At 36.0% G+C, this 19808-nt stretch overlaps 1 protein-coding gene across 6 annotated transcripts in view; it reads right to left on the bottom strand.

Annotated features, from left to right (window-relative positions):
* The window catches only part of rtkna (rhotekin a), a 148457-nt gene that overhangs the window by 98237 nt on the left and 30412 nt on the right, over positions 1-19808 (bottom strand). For 2 of the 6 annotated variants that reach the window (XM_005165340.6, XM_073950694.1), the window contains exon 1: positions 11473-11921. The exons of the other annotated variants lie outside the window; for them this stretch is intronic. In XM_005165340.6, coding sequence (XP_005165397.1) covers positions 11473-11568 — 96 coding nt within the window. In that variant the 5' untranslated portion in view covers positions 11569-11921. Of the gene's footprint in view, positions 1-11472; positions 11922-19808 lie in introns of those variants that run through there. 6 annotated transcript variants of the gene reach the window in all.

Consider the following 19808-nt stretch of genomic DNA (forward strand, 5'->3'; position numbering starts at 1 on the left):
CCAATCGGTCTTTTTTGTGAGAAAAAAGTAATTCAGCAACAGTCTGAAACCGGCAGATTTACAGTACCGATAGACACCATAAGAGAACATGTTTTCTCATGAATTTGTTTGTTTCTACATCTAGCCTAAAAGTCAATTTAAATGCATATTTTGTATATAGTTTGACCTGGAGTAAACCGAAATAACATTAGCTAATCAAGTTAGAATACAATAAGGCCTATCCCACAAAACACTGAAAACTTAAATAAATTTTTAGTAATAAAATAGATGTAATTTAAGTAAATACAAACATTTGATTCACTGAAGCATATATTACACAAACTAACATTACCGAAAAAGTTGCCTTCCCCAATCGTCAATGTATAATTCACACACTGCTGGGAAAGGTTGTTAGACAGCAGAGACTGTTGCGCCACATAGCACTACTTAGGCCGTACTCACACTATGTACAGTTGCCTCGAACTGGGCAAAAGCACACTTGTCCCCCCTCCCGTCTCCCCCGATGGCCCGCACTCACACAACAATCGGGCCTGGGCACGTTTACGTCATCGATGCTGCGCTGTTCAGGGAGAAGTGCACTCGCTCGGCACAGTGGAGATTTCTCTTGTTATTTCATTTCAGTTGTTTGATATGCAGTGACATACGCAGACAGATATTTCGCCGAACAGATCCGCCACTTTTGCCGCTCATATACAATCATGAAGTCCTCCTCATTCCTGCAGCACGAGGTTTGCAGAAGGTGCGCAGCTGTCGTGCAGTGAGGGGTTTCCGTCTTTAATAATCTACGGCAGTTTGCGTTCATTGAACAGTAAGAATGATTAATAAACCCATATTAAACGGTCCCGTAAAGTCACGTCAAGCTTTCAATTTCGGGCTTTGGCGCGTTTTGCACTCACACTACAAGCGTACCACACAAAAGCCGAAGTGAACCGCGCTCAGGCCCACATCTTCCAACCGGGCCAGGGCCGGCCAAGTGAACCGTGCCTGAGCCCGATTCAGCGCACTCACACTTCTTTAACTATCCGGGAAACGGGCCTGGGCATGGTTCAGATAGCATAGTGTGAGTAGGCCCTTACTGAGGGATATTGAACATGGAGTTATTCTTTACTCGCGTTCGCAGTTTCAGGTCGCTTACCCAAAACAGTGAATCTTAACTAGAAATGATATGCTGCCAGTTGCTGTAATAAAAGTTTGATTGTTGCAAATACTGAACAACAGCTGATAAAAAGGCCAACAAAATCAGCAAAGATTCCATCTACACCATGGTATTGTTTGCACGGTTGCGGCTGGTTTGTTATTGTCATCTTCCAGCTAGTGATAGCTGCTTTCAAAGCACTGCTTCAAGAAGCTCTGTAACCTTTACATATCTTTTGTTTTAAATCAATGGTTTGGAGAACATATCAAAATTGGCAGGGTCACGCAATTTCAGTACACCTGGCTTTGTTACGTAAAAACCATTTTGAAACGTTTAGAAAATATTGTTCTCTATCTTTGCTATCTATTCAGACAAAACAAGCGCAACCACAGGTTGCCAGATTGAAGACCAACAGGAGCGAGCCTGACTATCGAGCCTAAAGGCTGATTTAAACCATGTTCTTAATAAAAGCAATGAAACGCATTAGAAGGAATATTTTCACATTAAATAGAGTTTTTGTCCTAACCAACACCTCGAACTGATTTATTAGAAATAGCTTCTATTTTTACATGACATTTATCGCCATACGTGCAGCAGTTCACCTCAGATTTTGAAAATAAAATAAACCATTTAAAATTGAACTTTACAACTGACTCAAAACCAGCACATAGTGAATCAGCATCTACATTTAATAATGTTAAAGAGGTTTAATATTACAGTATAAGCCTTACCATTTTGTTGGAGTGCAGTGTGTACAATTATGTGCTTCTGAATGGTTGTATTTACATTTCTGTCATGTTTTGTCTCGTGCAAACAGCCAAACTGCTTGTCACTGCAAATCTTGTCACGTAGTGTGTTGTTAGGACACGGGGTTACAATGTAACCGGTTAAAGGCGGGTAAGGAGACCAAAATAAAGACATCGTTACGGCAGGGAAAGCACATTTTCAAAGCAGAATATCTGACTTCAGCATTGTTTTTCAGATAAACAAGAATGTTAACTTGGTGTGTTTCTGAAATATCTGCAAACATATTATGGTATTTTTATGCTTTAAAAGAGTCAAAAACTTACACACAGCACCTTTAACTAAGCTCAGCTTTCCAGAGTCAAACTTGACATTTCTCCTAGATGTTTGAAAAAAGAAATGGATGGTGCAGTGGCATTTCATAAACCACATTATTAAATTACAAACTTGTTGGGAGGTAGAAACAAACATGAAGATCCTTCTAGCGCTGGGCCAAACATGACACCTGTACCTGCTGGACTGTGGAGATTATCTGAGGTGGATTGAGGTCACACTGTGGTTTCAGGTGAGGTGAGAGGTCTGCCCTTTCCCAAGCATTTTATCAAGCTCCTGGCTGGAGTTCAAAGACCTGCAGGACATCATGGGTGGAGGCTAGGGTTATGAGGTCCTTTTTTTCCTTGTTACTCGCACAATACCATCCTTCCAGGGTCAGTTTATTTGCTTGACACACCATGAGAAATTAACACGAGCAGCAGGCATCAGTCCTGCTGAGCTGGACATACAAAAGCCACAATGATCCTCCTAAGGGCAGAAACCCTGGTAAACACACTGCTGAAAGAGTTTAGAGTGACCTCTGTATCTGATGCAAATTCATGTAAACAAGCTGTGTGAGTGGAAAGAGAAATCACTCAATCTGTGTAACTTGTTCAGTTGATGCTATTGACTCTGAACAGTGAAACCGAAGCAACAACTCACATTGTTGCTCTATTATCATTATGTCCTTGAACACATTTGTCATCTGGAGTTTGAGCACAATGAATTTCTTTGATAAAACAGACTAATAATAGTTATTTTGTGATCAACATTCTAAGTATATTTATACAATATGAATATTGTCTATTTAAATATGATGATTGCAAAGTTGTCAATTCAGCAGTCATTTCAGCAATCACATGATCCTTCAGAAATCATTTGAATATGCTGTTTTACCTTCTTAATAGCGATGTTGAAAACCACTTAATGTTTTTGTGATGACAGTAAATACTTATTTAGAACATTAAAACATTTGTAACATTTTAAGCAATTTACTGTATCTTCTGGCCAATTTAACACATCCTGGAAATTGCAACAATTTATTTGAAGAAAAAACAAGGTTTCTTAAACGGTAGGTAAAATATTTTACTCCTTTATGAGGTTTCTGAGAATTTTTCATGGTGATATTATTTTGATACATGGATGCCAATATTTTATTAAAGTATTTGGTTGAATGATAAAACACATTTCTTTGAAGTCCACTGCAGTAGTTGGTAAGAATACAGATGGTGGCATCGAGGAAAGGTTCATCCAAGAATTAATGACATGTTGAAATGAAATCGCAGGTTGCACTGCAACAATTCTAAAGGCATATAAACAAACTAAGAAATATTTCTGTTTAGTTAACACTTACAGGTGTTCTATTGATGTAATTTCAAGTTGGAAAAAGGTAATACATTGCAATATAACAAAGAATATCACAATATAAAATCACCAGCCACTTTAGCTGCACCTAACTAGTACCAGGTTGGACCCAATTTTGTCTTCAGAACTGCCTTAATCCCTAGTGGCATAGATTCAACAAAACACTGGAAATATTCCTTAGAGATTTTGGTCCATATCAACATGATTACATCCCACACGCTGCAGATTTTGTCGGCTGCACATCCATGATGTGAATCTCTCATTCCACCACATCCCAAAGTACTATATTGGATTGAGATCCGGTGACTGTGGAGGCCATATATGCCTTTCTGGCATATATGTGGAAATAGATGTTTCTGACATGTATGGGACATACATTATGTGTTTTATACATGTATGTTTCGGGCATATAAAAGGACATATATGGGACATATATGTGTTTTACATGTATAACTTTCTGGCATATATGTGGAAATGTATAAATAAAGAACATATATGTTTCTGAAAATATGATTCTGAAATATAAAGGATATATTCTGACATTTTTGAGACATATATGTTTCCTGCATATATGTGGACGTATATGCCTCTGAAATATTTAGGACATTAGTTTGTTTTACACATAAGGGTTGTATGCCTTTCTGGCATATATGTGGAAGTTGATGTTTGTGACAAATATGGGACATACATTATGTGTTTTATACATGTGCCATATATGTTTCTGGCATTTATGTAGACATATATGTTTCTGACATAAATAGGACATATATGTGTTTTACATGTAGGAGACTGTCATATTTGGGACATATTTGTTTCCGGCGTATGAGTTGCAGCTGTGAGTGTTTCTGACATATATGGGGCACATATGTGTTTTACATTTATGGGACATATATGTTATGGCATATATGTGGACATATACAGTATGTTTCTGGCATATATGGGACATCTGTGTTATACATCTTGGGGACATACATGTTTCAGGCATATATGTGGACATATATGTGTCTGACATATATGAGACATAAGTGTGCCACACATGCAGGGGACATATATGTGGACATACAGTGCATCTTGAAAGTATTCATAGCCTGTTACATACCTTGGTTGTAACGAGTGATTATTTGAGTTTCTGTTGCCTTTATATCCGCTGGAACCAGTCTGGCCATTCTCTTCTGACCTCGAGCATCAATAAGACATTTACGCCCACAGAACTGCCCCTCACTAGATATTTTCTCTTTTTCAAACCATTCTCTGTAAACCCTAGAAATGGTTGTGCGAAAAATCAGCAGTTTCTGAAATACTCAGAGAAGCCAGTCTGGCACCAACAATCACGCCATGTTCAAAGTCACCTTTCTTCCTCTTTCTGATGCTCAGTTTAAACTGCAGTAGACCGTCTTGACCATGTCTACATGTCTAAGTGCATTGAGTTGCTGCCTTGTGATTGGCTAATTAGAAATTTGCGTTAACAAGCAGTTGGACAGGTGTACCTAATAAAGTGGCCAGTGAGTGTATATAAAATCACAATAATATTGTATCATGGTAATGTCATATTACGGGCACCCTAATGTTTTCCCTATTAAGAAGAAACCAATACACCAGATTGAACACAAAAATAATACTTGCTATAGTCTCCCACTATAAAACTTTACAATCCCAGATATGTAGAAAGAAAAGAGTCCATGATCACTGGTTGGGCCAGTGTTGCTGTTTTCAGGCTATAGCTCAAACTAATTTTTGGGCAAAAATCAACCTGCAACTACTTCTTTTTTTGTTATCAATCTCTGCATCTTCGGTCCTCTGCTTAAAAAAAAGTTTGTTTAACTTAAAGAATTCATGTCAGCGGAAGATGTAAGCGAGCTAAATATAAAGAAAGTGTCCAAATGACCAACCACTTCTAATGGGACTGGAGATCAAGAGCAAACCACAACCTGAGGGAGCAATCATGCTACACAAAAAAGGCATTTCCACATCTAGACACGCTATTGTGTGTCCGGTCAGGCACTGTGGGTCAAGCAGAGATGACATCACACCAGAGCCCATCACTCTCAATAAGCTCAGCTATTTCCTGTTCCCATCACCCGTCACTACAAACCGGCTATGAATCACGGCTCTGCAGCAACAAAAGGTTGTGACGACACCAAGAAAGTGTGCTGCTGGTTTTCAGGAGACACACAGACACATCGTAAAGGAAGGACACAGGGAGGAATGCTCACGTAGTGCCAAGAATGTGGCTGCCTTGATTCTGAAATGGACTTGTTAAAACTTGATGCAAGTGCTAGTGCTAACACTAGAGCACAGTCGTTCAGAAAACCACAGGTTCCTGTCTCCGCGGCGCTGGAGAATATATCAGCCCCTTGTGCAAACTCTGGCTAAGCATGGTCATTTAACATTTTATCCAGACAGCCCAGAGAGATTTTACTCAGTCAATTTAATCTTTAAATCAACAATGGGGTGCATAACCTCTTGCTGGCATCCGAAACGCTGTTTAGAGGTTTTGAAGATTATATGTAAAGTATTATTTTTAGAAATTAAATAAAACTACTATGTTTTTTTAATAAAAACCTGCACAATATATTATTTCAGCATTAATATTGCATTGTGAGCATTCACAATAGTCACATCAGTGGATAAGCAATGTTGAGTCTGAGTTTTAGTTTATCACTTGCATGTGTTTTCGAGGCCTGTGAAACGAATTTTAAAAGCATTCATACATCAGAAATTGTAACGTCTGTAATTTTCTAAACATTCATTCATTCATTTTCTTTTCGGCCCTTTATAAATGAGGGGTCGCTACAGCGGAATGAACCACTAACTTCTCCAGAATATGTTCTATGCATCGGATGCCCTTTCAGCTGCAACCCACCACTGGGAAACATCCATACACTCTCATTCACAAACATACACTACAGACAATTTAGCTTACCCAATTTACCTGTACCGCATGTCTTTGGACTGTGGGGGAAACCGGAGCACCCGAAGAAAACCCACGCCAACACGGGGAGAACATACAAACTCCACACAGAAAAGCCAACTGACCAACCCGAGGCTCAAACCAGCGCCCTTTTTGCTAGGCGATTGTGTTACCCACTGCATCACTGTGACACCCCATTTTATAAACAATTCAATAAATTAATCGTTATTACAATGAAGGCTTGTGTTATTTTACTTTTGATTTTTCAATTACCGTATAGCTGACTACTGCTAGACTCCTCAGAAAACAATAAAACTGTTTTTTTCATTGGTATATTTTTCTTTATTGTATTTATCTATGTTTCTGGATTGTTTATTATAATTTTGCTCTCCTACAGAATAATCCCAATTAAAAGTATAAATTCTTTTCAAATAGAGATATTCAAGTCAATCTGGTAAAATTGTATTCATATCAAATATATCTGGCAGAAAAACAAAATATCGCTATATGTGAGATTTTTCCAAAATCATGCAGATCTACTTTTATATCAAAATAAGAGATTTTGACTCCTGTGGAATAACCAACACAATCTCAATGCAATTTGTGACTTTTTGATTTAGTGGCTAATTCATATGATCTTATTTGTACGATTCAGAACGATTTGCTCCAAGCATTTGTTGTCACGACTCCTTTTTAAAATCATACGACTGAACTCGTAAGAATTCATACAAACAAAGACTGTAGAATACACAAGACATGTCACTTGTATATTTTTGAATGGGGAAAAGTGTAATTTGGTGAATGAAGCCCCGTCTACTAGTACAGAAGCCAATCATCGATCGCTATAGACTGACGATACTCCGGGTGAGATGCTCGGACCAGATGCGAGTTTCTGCAGATTTAGTTTGATTCGAATTTTTAGAAATAAAACTAAAGAGACAGTTGTTGTTTAATTTTAGTGGTGATTCTTAATATGAAGTTTAATCGTAACCTTGGCAAGCTGTTTCAGAGAATTTGATTTTCCCCCATTCAGACAGAATGCGAAAGCATACTGCCCGAGAAGTGTTTCAAAGATGGGCGCCGAGTGAAATGACTTGCATTAAAGAGACTTTGATACCAATTAGCCACTGAACTGACAAAACATAAAAAGTTAACAGATCATTTCTCAAGTCGAATATTTTGTACACTTTAAATTTGCAAGTTTAGACTCAGTAAATATGTTGTTTTTGAAAGAAAGCTGCATTTGCTCCATTAAAATACAATAAAAACAGTAATGTTTCTAAATACTATAACAAAATGAAACCAAATTAATCAATTAAATCATCTGATGTGATTATTCTTAATGCTACTTAATGTTATGGAAACTATGGAACTTTAAAACAATTTAACTATAAAACTAGAAATGTATTTGGGTTGCTTTTAAACAACTTAAAAATTGTTTTTAATTATTATTTTTTGCTGAATTAGGTGGTTAATTTCTTGTTTTTTAGCCGTTACTGTCATGGTCTCAATATATAACCAATTTAACTGTAAGTTATACAACTTATGTCATGCCCCCATAACTCACCACAAAATAATAAATGAAACATTTAAACCTTAAAATTAAATTCAAACATTTATGCAATTATTGTGTTTTCAAGATCAATCTTTACTGTCACATTAAGTTCTACAAACCTAATTTACAAGGAATCCAGCCTGTCTACAGCATGCATATTCTGCTAGGGTTGCAATGGGCAGATTTGTTTTTGTGAGATCATACAAAGAGTCCATTTTACACACAAAGATCACATGAGTGATTAAATCTGAATACCGAGACCCTTTCAAATCGACATGGGCTTGATGCTAATTGACTTCTGAGAACTGGAGATTGCCAGCCTTGAGACGAATGACCATGAAGTATTTAAATGCTGCAGGAATTTATGAAGAAGTCCTTCAGCTCAAAGAAGGCGCCATCACGTCCTTTTGTTATCTCAGGCTTCAATTTTAGGGTCACATTGCAGGAATAGTGAGCACGTTATCCGGCTGCTGGGTGAGGAGAGCTAGCACCCTGGCGGAGCGAGGTGTGATCTCAGCATGGGACTGGACAAGAGCACAGTTTGGTCAGCCACACCAGACCACAGCGGAGAAACGGGGGGCTGAGACGCGTCATTCACTGAGATACTGAGCGTTTCTAACACACAACAGCTGCAGGACACAAAGACGCCTACTTCATTTCACAACCAAAGGGGGTTTGCAAAAAAAAAAAAAAGTATGGCATATGATATGTACTTTGATACTTATCGTATCGTTTATCATGTGCCCCCCGCTTTCTAGTTGTAAATTACAGAAATGTATACAAGTGGCAAGGACAGACATTTTTAAAGGGATAGCTTACCCAAAAAATGTAATTACCACATGATTTACTGAGCCACAACTTATCCAAGGTTTATACAACTTATATTCTTTTAGATTAATACAATGGAGTAGCTGCATCTCTAAAAGCTTTATAATGTCAAGGAATGACATTTCTGAAAATTTCAAAGCCCCAAAAAGGGTGAGTAAGTGATCAAAAGCAATGCATTTGTAAAAGAAAAAAATACCTTTGTTGATCTTGCTTCATGTCAAATGAAGGAAACACTTTGAACAGAACATATTATATAAAATGGGATTCAAATTGTGACTGGGCATATAAAGGGCATTATTAGTTTTTGTCTGAAAGACCTAGTCGTCAAAAGCTGATAATGTATGGCTAAAGTGAAAAATAAAATATGAAAAAGCCTCAAAAATGCAGAATGCTAGAGCAATTGCTTCAAATGGGGAGCAAAATATCAACTGGATGTACAGTGCATCCGGAAAGTATTAATAGCGCTTCACTTTTTGTATGTTACATCCTTATTTCAAAATAAATTGAATTTGGTGGATGTCCCAGCCAGAGTCCAGACCTGAATCCTATTAAACATCTCTGGAGAGATCTAAATGACTAACCGCCACTTCCCATTCAACCTGATAGAGCTTGAGAGGAATGGGCAAAAATTCCTAAAGACAGGTGTGCCAAGCTTGTGGCATTATATTAAAAAAATATTTGAGGCTGAAATCACTGCCAAAGATGCATCAACAAAGTATTAAGCAAAGGCTGATGTGAAAATTTATGTAAATGTGATTTTTCAGGTTTTTTATGTTTAATAAATTTGCAACAGTTTTAAAAAATCTAAAAAAAAAATTCACATTGTCATTATGGGGTATTGTGTGTCGAATTCTGAGAAAACAAATTAATTTAATCCATTTTGGATTATATAAAAAAGTGAATCACTGTGAATACTTTCCAAATGCACTGTATGCATTCATCTTTTAGGCAGCATTATGGGCTGTAACTTTACCAAACAGTAGTAAACCATATTAGATCACATATTTAAATCAGAAGTTTGCATTTCAAACAGGCAAATATATGACATATATTAAAATAATCCTCATAGGATTACAAGCTGCTTTGTTAAAGCCGTGGGACATCAGGGATTCAATTAAGTTGCAAAGATGATGATGAAGATGATGATGGGTTTTTTTCATAATCTGAAATTGCTATAATACTCAACACAATTTAAACAGAATCTCAAGTGTAGCGGGTGGGAATAGCAGGTATGTAGACAATGAGTACAGATCAATGATATAAAGGAACATGTTTTTACAAAAGGTGGAATAAAAACAGAGGTTCAAATTGTCACTTATGAAAATTCCATTATTCGTTTTTGGCTGAAAGATGTAGTCGTCACATGTGTGTAAAGCCCTCAAAATACATTGAGACAGCATGTTTCATGAAAGCCCTTCAATTGGATTAATCGCTCAGATTGACATCTCTTACAGTTACCATTCATGATTGTATAAAAGACTACAACTGGATGATCAACAATCATTAACCACCTCAATTCTTTATGTTATACGATGACACTTTTCACTCACAAAGATATCTTTCCACACCAATTTCTTTCTATTTTTTAATCTTGTCAATGCCGTACTGCTCTTATATAGCCATCAACCTCTGCCTGTTAGCAAATCAGCATGAAAGGTATCTGACTTTGCCATTTAGCCCAGATGTCTTAAAGCTTGCAAGAAGAAAGGGAATTGTTTCCATACTCATAGCTTAACTTAAAACTAAGATATCATTATGTTCGCTCTGATAAGACCAGCAACTGTTTCCAAAGATAAGGCTCATAGAGGCATTCTGGAAAACTGCTTACGTTAATTTGTTTTTTTTTTTCTTACTGGTACTTATGTATCATGGCACAAAACCATGCAGGCAGTTCCAACAACACACATATTCATCCCAGGAGACTGTGTCTTTCAGCACTGCAGCTGCAGAGTAGGACCGCTAAAGAAAAAGTGCTGCAGTTTCTCTGTTTTAAGCATTACTGCCAAGACTAAACACACTAAACTGACATGAACAGTTAAAGACATTGTATATCAAGCTCACTGTACGAGCAGCTGAAACAGGGACGTGTACTGTATACACCACTCTCACAGAGTTTAGACACACAGCTGAAAACTGGCGGAACAAGGCAGCATAAGAGATCTCTCACACCTCATTATATAATCTATTTAATTAGATCATCAAGACTATATTGACTTTGGGAAGTTTTCTGTTTCATATTAGAGAAATGTCACTTGATTTTAGTTGCTTTCCTTGAGAAGTGCTTCCATTAAATATGATAGAAATACTTGTTTTGAATCTTAAAAATATGATCTGATGGTAGATTAAAATGATGCCAACCCCTTACAATGATTAACCAATGTCTTATTGTTATAAAAGTGTAGTAAACATTTTTATTTTTTTATTTATTTTTTGGTGTACTGATAACCATTTGGTTTACTGATAACCAGAGTTTTGCTACTATGGTCAAACTAGAGCAGATAGTAAATCCATGGTTTATTTCAGAATGAAACAACATAAAATTCAAATTTAGATATCCAGAAGCGCTATAAAGTAATTCAGAACAGACGAACAGATTAAGTCAGGCTATGAAAACAGCTTTACCTTTAAGCTCAGGGCAATCTGACGAATGTATATCATATTGAGATCCTCCAAAATGCGAAGTTTCTCCTCCATGTCTGCGAGTCTGTCTATGGGCATCCTTCACCAGATATATCAGTTGCTGATTTAAAGTTTAGTCTCCCACTGCTCCTCAGACTATTAATCTGTCTAGCGAGTTGAGAAACATTATCGGAAGAAGTTGACGAGTAAATGAATCACACGATCCAAGCGCATACAAATCCAAGAAAATCAGTTTTCACATCACAGACCACTTCCACATGTCCGAAAACAACAGTCCACGAAGAACACGTTTATAACAACAAATCTAAATGAAGACAACGAAAAAGAAAGACAGAGGAGTGTGAAAAAGCTCTGTCCGCAAACTCCTCCAGCTGCTGTACAAGAGTGCAGCGCGCGCGCACGTCTGATCTGCCTTCACAACAATAGCGAGTGACTCCAGTAAATGAACGCGCTCAGACGAACGGAGTTTCTTGACACCCTCAAATCCAGCTCTCGTTATCCTGTCAATATAATGGGCCGTTTACGCACGTCGCTCTGCTGCGCTAATGTGAGTGTGTGTCTGTGTGCTCCGGCTGGACTTTACCCACGAAAGGGCATCAGAGCCCGCGTGGACTGTATTTTTCTGCCTCATTCACGATTCAGCTCACACAACACTATACAGCTCAACTACAACCACCGCCGACAGAAACTACACGCCCTCCATAAACAAACACATCGACACTGTTCTAAAGGACATTCTCGCTGTTCTAAAGGATGATGACTGCTCCATAAATAAATAAATATATATATATATATATATATATATATATATATATATATATATATATATATATATATATATATACACTGTAAAAAATTGCTGTTAAAAAACGGTCAGATTCTACGGTAAAATAATGTTTTTTCACTAAAACAGTAAAATTCTGTTAAAAACAGTGCTTTCTGGGTAACATTTTTGTTTTCGAGAAAGTAACCAACTGCAGAAAACTGTGAGCTAACAGAGTTCAGATTCGATGTTTTGAAGTCTGTGTTTGAAATCACACTTTGTGTCCTTGTTCACTATTTCATACACTAGTTAACTAATATAGTTCACCTGACAGAGTTAATGAACACTAATGAGTGAATTCAGACACTGATGAACACCTGCTGTTAATAATCACAATTACTGAAGGAAAGAGAAACAAGAAACACAAACAACACTTGAGTTACAACATTAAATAAAATAAAATAAAATAAAACAGCTTCAGTCTCAGCAGAGGATCATTAAACAACTCCACAAACAACAGCAGACACACTTATTACTGACTGATTTGACTTCCATACTATTCTCATTGAGATCCAACAGAAATTAAGGTGTTTTTTGTGTCACCGTAATGGAGTGAGGGGCTGATTTAGTTGGGCTCCTCACCCTTGGTCTCATTTAATAAGACTTTCCAACTGCTGTAATACAGAGTTTACAAAACGTTTATACTACAGCAATAAAGTTGGGAAGTCAATAAATAAAGAAATCTGTTTGTCTGAAATTAGTTCTGATAAATGTTTTGTTATAAATCTGGAAGAAGGGCATCATGCAATAGATTTTATGCTTAGTTGCAGGTATTAATTTAATTAATGAGAAGTGGAAACAGAAAAGATACCTCCATAATTACTTAGCAGTTAAGAAATAACATACAAAAACAGTTCAGTTATGACAAATACACACTCAGACCTCATGAATCTGACCTTGTATCTCAACAATGGTAACAATTCAAATGTTTCATGCTGCAATGCATGCTGGTAGTGGCACGGTACAAATATCCCAGCATGCATTGCGGTATAAATAAATGTTGTATAATGGTCTAACAGTTTTCTTTATTTGTGTTTGATTCTGCTGTTGTTTATGTTTAGACTTTCAGTTGCCTGTTTGTGAGTTAAACTGTTAATTTTGTTAAATTTTGTTAAATTTGTTGTCACCATTATTGAGGTTCATATGCTGATTATTGATGTCTCTTTGAGTGCGATTTACACCATAGAGCAGTGTTATTGTCCAAGATATTCTTAAAAACTTCCAGAAATCGTTGCCATATATAGACATATAATGTAAAACAATAGATTTAACATTGAATAGGAGCAGTACATTTTATTATACTAAATGAGAACAGACTCTGCCATTTAATAGCAACATGAACATCACCAGATCTTATTTAGGTTTTTGGCTGGCTTGCCTCAACAAAAGAGCTTTTTAAACAAAGTTCTTAACAATTGCAGCAGCCATGATATATAAATGTTAAAAATGACAGGGCTAAGAGCCCAACTAAAGCAAACTCTGTTCTCCATGATGGTGACGTAAAACTTTAACTTTTTCTCAAGAAGAACTTTAGTAAATGTTATACAAAAATACATGTATTAAGTAATAAGTGTAGCTGGTGATGATGTTTGTAGAGTTGTTTAATCATCCGCTAATCATTTAAATGATTTAATCAGTTGTTGTTCTTCAGGTTATTTCATTATAAAGCTGTGACTAAAGTTTTGTATGTTCTGTTCTTGTTTTTTCCCTTCAGTATTTCTTCATTTGTTCATTGTTAATCCTCAATTATCATTTAATTAGTCAGTTAATTAATGAATTTACTTCAGCTTTGCTACATGTTTCTTGAACACTCAGTAGTGTGGACACTTCAGTTAAAACTGAAGTATATGCTCTGGGGTTTAAAGGGTTAAAGGTGTGAGAGGTAAAAACACAGTGTAAAAATGTATTTTAACAGTAATATACTGTTAATTTACACTACAGAAGTAGACTGTAAAAAAACAGTAGATTGCTGGCAACCACAGCTGCCAGTAGATTACTGTTAAATCAAGGAAAAAACAGTATTTTACTGTAAAACCTGAAGCTAATTTCTTCTGTCTGTCACCGTTGTGGAGGAGAGTAGAGCCAGTGTATGAGTTAAAGATGAACAATGAACTGCTGATGTTATTCTGCATGTTTCTTTATTTAAAGATAGCGGCTGTTTAGTTGCTGATGCAGTCAGAATCTCTCTGGTGATTCCAGATTTACATGTATGTGTGCTGTTGTGAAAAATAAGACATTAGAGTTAAACCGAACTTTTCTAATTAACTAAAATAAGTTATCATTATAAGTATGCTTCTAAGCATATATAGCACATTACTTCATAAACTCATTCAGCAGTTGACCAAGTTGAGGCAGTTGCTTTCAGTGAGCAAAATGAGTTCCCTTGAGTATTGTGTAAATCAATGTAGTCCATGTATTTTTACAGCAACATACTGTAAAATAACAGTACATTGCTGGCAACTGCAGCTGCCAGTATTTTACTGTTTTTTAACGGGACAATTTTTAACAGTGTATATACTCCAGTATGATTGGTTATTTACACGTTACATATTAACGTTTATAATTAAACAATTAAAACTGTTGTACATTCATATAAATTATGGCATACTAATATATTATCATCATCATCATCATCATTGACGTCTTGACCGCCTAAATTGACAGACATTTTAGTCCAATAGTACAGTGAGTATATAATGCATTTATTTAAATATTGTTTTAATCTGGATTTAAAAATTTTATGAATGCATGAATGAAAATGAATAAATAATATAGGAACTGTCTTTATGTTAATATTAGTATAATGTGCCCTATTTCTTCAAGTGTAATATTGGCAGTAATATTTGTGTAAATATCAGCCTCTTTCTCCGTTGTTAGGTTGAACAACCAATTCTCATGATTAAGTATTACCTGCCAAAGATATCGGCTGTTTATTAGTACTTGTAAAGTACATATTCTGCATGTTCTTATGCACATCCCTGACCCTTTCCAATACCCAAACCCCAAAACTACCTTAATAACTTGTGTTAAGCATCACATTAGGACTTTGTTGAGCTAAAAGTCAACTGTTTCGTTTGTAGAGAATTATACCCTACAGTAAAGTATGACTTTTTTGTAATAATTAAACACGTTTTATATCTTTTGTTTTCTTTGTAATAGTATATGTCAAAATTCTCATGACTAAAATGTCATGACTATACCATATTTTTTGCTAAATTCCCCAAACTAAGCCTTTTGACTGCTCAATGAAAATTAGTCTGCATGCTGCCTCAGCTGGAATAGACGAACATTAACTATAGGAAACAAAGGCTCCATCTGTCCTCTACAATGAGAACAGTGCTCTCAGTAACTGCAGTCTCCATAAAACTTACTTTCCACATAATGATGGCATCCAGCTTCATAAATCTAAGACAGTTAGTCATCTCGATTGTCGTGCAGCGTAGTATCGACCATTTCACCAGTCAGGTAATAATTTATTCTAGGAGATATACATTTTATTTTCCATAGAGAGTCACTAGTATTGAAATATATATTTCATAAAGTGGCTTCTGCGTGTTAGCAGGGTATCAATCTTTAATCTATGCTAAATTATTTAAAATGCCACAGTTCAATTTGAGAGTGCCCAAAAGATTTCTCTCCTTCAAGCGAGTAGTTCAAATCAATGAATCGGAGTAAACAGGATGTTTATTATTGATATTGTGTTCAATTACTTGACAGTTTGTGTTTGGATATGGCTAACATTTACAGAGATATACCCACATCTGTCTCCTTTTGAATTTTTACAAGCAACATATCCAGTTTCTTTTCACATGAGCCGTTCTCTTTTATGATTCAGGATCATATCAATTTTAGATTGGCCATCAGTTTCTTTCACACAGAGCAAACCGAAGTTATTGATTCATGGAAAGAGAATGCTCTTTAGTTGTACAATGGCAAATTTTCAGAGACCACCTCAAAGTTATTATCAGTATTCTAGACTTTGAGTAAAATGTTTTTGTATTTGCATTTTCAAAACTACAGATGTTCCTTCAAAATGTAAAAAAAAAAGTGTTGAAACGTTCATTTGCAGCAAAAAAGTGACAGACTTAAATTTTTGTGAAAAATTATGTTTTTGCTGCTTGTTTAAACTACTTATTTTTAATAAGCTGAAAGAGCACAGTTCTTGAGTTTTTTTAAGGGAAAACTAATTGTTTTAAGTTCAATCAATTTAAAATTGTAAAAACCATTAAGTTAACTTAATCGATTTGCATTGAAACAAGATGAACAGATTGTGTGAAAGCCAGCATTGTTTTACAGTGTGTTTATTTATACTTTATTATTATTATTATACTTATTATTATTATTATTATTATTATATTTAAGGTCTGAAAACATGGATTTAATTATATGGACTCTATATCATTTTTTGGACATAAATAGTCCAAATGCTAAATTCTTATCAGAAATTCTGAAGACAGTTCCGATAAGGGTTAAATGTGGTCTTTTGATTTTTTTTCAGAGCTGTTTATGCTTCATAAGCTACATTTACATGACTCTGATAAGTTCATTCATTCATTCACTTTCCAAAACCAGAGCACCCGGAGGAAACCCACGCAAACGCAGGGAGAACATGCAAAGTCCACACACAAACGCCAACTGAGCCGAGAATCGAACCACCAACCTTCTTGCTGTGAGGCAACAGCACTACCTACTGCGCCACTGCTTCGCCCGCTCTGATAAGTCCCTACAGTAAATTATAAATGAAAGACTATTCAATTAACAATGAGTAATATTATATTAAACTTGGCTGATCAAAGAACATACAACAAAAAAACAAAGGCATGTGAGTCACTATTTTCCTAAAGTCTTAAGAGATGTAAAGAAAAATAGACAGCAAAATGTGGGCTCCAAGAGACTGGTCTTGTGTTTGTGCAAACAGACACAGGGGTCTCAACCATGAAACTCAATCTACCTTAGGTTCATGGAGGTTTCTGCATTCCTTTTTTAAAGCCTGTAGAATCATGCATGTATTTAAGAAGATAACTAAACAACAGACAACAGGGAGTTTCACACCTCGGAAAATCAAATGATGATGAAATAATACTATTGTATTTTAAGATGTGCTTTGCTAATCACTGTGCAATGTAATGTGTATTTATATAGCATATTTCTATAACATTTTTGGTCATACACCCAAAGCGCCTCACAATCATGAGGGGAGGGGGTCTTTTCCACACCACCATCACTGTGCAGCATCCACTTGGATAATGTGATGGCAGCCACAGGACAGTGGCACCAATGGGCTCACCACACACCAGCTGTTGGTGGAGTGGGGAGACAGTGACAGAGCTGATTTGTTGGATGGAGATGATTGGGATGGTAAGGGCCGATGGTGAGAATTTGGCCAGAACACCGGGGTTACACTCCTACTCTTTACGAGACGTGCCATAAGATGTTTAATAACCACAGAGAGTCAGGACCTCAGTTTAACGTCTCACCTGAAAGATGGTGCTTACTGACAGTATAGTGTCCCCTTCACTATACTGGGGAATTAGGACACAGACTGCAGGTTGAGCGCCCCCTGCTGACCTCGACCTCACTAACACCAATTCCAACAGCAACCTAGTTTTCCCATGTGGTCTCCCATCTAGGTACTGACTAGGCTCAGCCCAGAACGGCAGGCCAGAGGTCATCAGCCCCTGTCTATTTGCACATTGGCACTGTCGATATCATTCTGTCTGACATATTGCTCATCTTCATTATATATTGCTAACTGGTCTAATCTAATTCAAAATGATCTTTATAATTATACATATTTGATTTAAACTGTTTCTTCAGTTTAATTGTCAAGTTTTATGTGAGTGTTTAATATTTTCCCAGCATGCTCTGTGTTTCTGTTACTGTTCGATGTGAACATGAGGCACACGTTAAAAGTTAAAGTTAAGACACGGTTAGAAACAAGTTCAGACAAAAGTATAAAAAAAGATTTAGACAAGTGTATAAAGCATTAATGTGTTCTATCTAACAAGAGGCGCACTACTTCAACTACTGTAACAAATAAAGTATTGTCCAAAAGGGGGATTTTCACAGCTATACCAAAAAAAGAACCTTTTAGCACCCATTTATCAAAATAATACTTTTTTAAAATAACATTTTCCCCAATATGAAGAAGCTTTTGTAGTAGAAGGGGTTTATGGAACCATAAATGCTGTTTTTTATGATTTAATAAAGTTTATTCACTAGCATTTAACATCTATGAAACATTTTCATTCCACAAAGACTCCTTCTTTAGAGTGAAAAGAATTCTTTAGATTTCTAAAATGTTTCTAAATGTTATTTTCAAGAACGCAACCTAAATTATTTTTATATGGCATTGCCTTTATATTTATAAACTGAAATATGTGTTATCTTGCTCCATATTCTTTGTGGTTTAGCCCTGGTTATCGATTAATCTGAGCTATTTATACATTAATGTTTCACAGTGTACACCATTAAATCCTGTGTTACTATCTTTATTTGCATAACATCAATGAGCATATTAAAATCATATTAAACTGCCAACTGCGATCAACTTTTTTCCTGGATGGTCTATTTTGCCAGATACTATGAAAACTATTATTTTGTCCAGAAGAATACACAACTATTTCATACTATAAAAAGTACAAACACTGGTTTAATTCTAATTAAAAACAAGGTTTTAAAACAATGATAATACAAGATTAGGTTAAAAGCAAAAAGTGTTTGTCTGTGTGTCTGTGTTGTTGTCTGCTGTTAGAAACTCATTTAAAGACTATCAGACTTTAAAACTTGGTTGTCAAAAACAAGCAAGCAAACCATTCCTGCCTTTAGGGGATATGCATGCATGATCTGTCATGTTCAATGAATCAGCAAGAATAAAGCACTGTTGTATGAGCTACCAGATGTAGAACAAAACACATTTAAACAGAGATCAACACAACAAAGCTGAGAAAACCCAACAAACCTGGATGTCAACCCTTGAGGGCATGATGACAACTCAAAACAGCTAGTGCGTAAGTGACGGTCTCTTCAGTCAAAATGCTCACATATGTTGCTCACACTTCCATTATATCTGTACTGAATGAGCAAATTAGCTTATATAACTTCACAAGTTCACAACAAGGGGAAAAAAACCAACGTGGCCAAGAAAAGCAAAGAAAAATGCATGTAAAAGGAAAGTTCACCAGAAAAAAAAAAAAGAAAATTGCTTTATTATGTATCCTCCCTCATGTCGTTTTAAATGTTTATGAGTTTATTTCATCTGTTAAACACAAAAGAAGATCTTTTGAAGAATGCTGGTTGATGGAAGCCATCGACTTCCAGAGCAGAAAACAAAAATACTAAGGAAATTAGAGCTACACAATTATGGAAAAATTACACATTGGGATATTTTTTAATACAATTTCACTAGATGAGTTGAATAAATGTTTGTAAAGAATTTATAAGTTTAGATTGATTGGGAACATTTTGTAAGGGAGTGCATAAAATATATTGAAAA

The sequence above is a fragment of the Danio rerio genome, chromosome 5, assembly GCF_049306965.1.
Source record: "Danio rerio strain Tuebingen ecotype United States chromosome 5, GRCz12tu, whole genome shotgun sequence".
Lineage (NCBI taxonomy): Eukaryota > Metazoa > Chordata > Actinopteri > Cypriniformes > Danionidae > Danio > Danio rerio.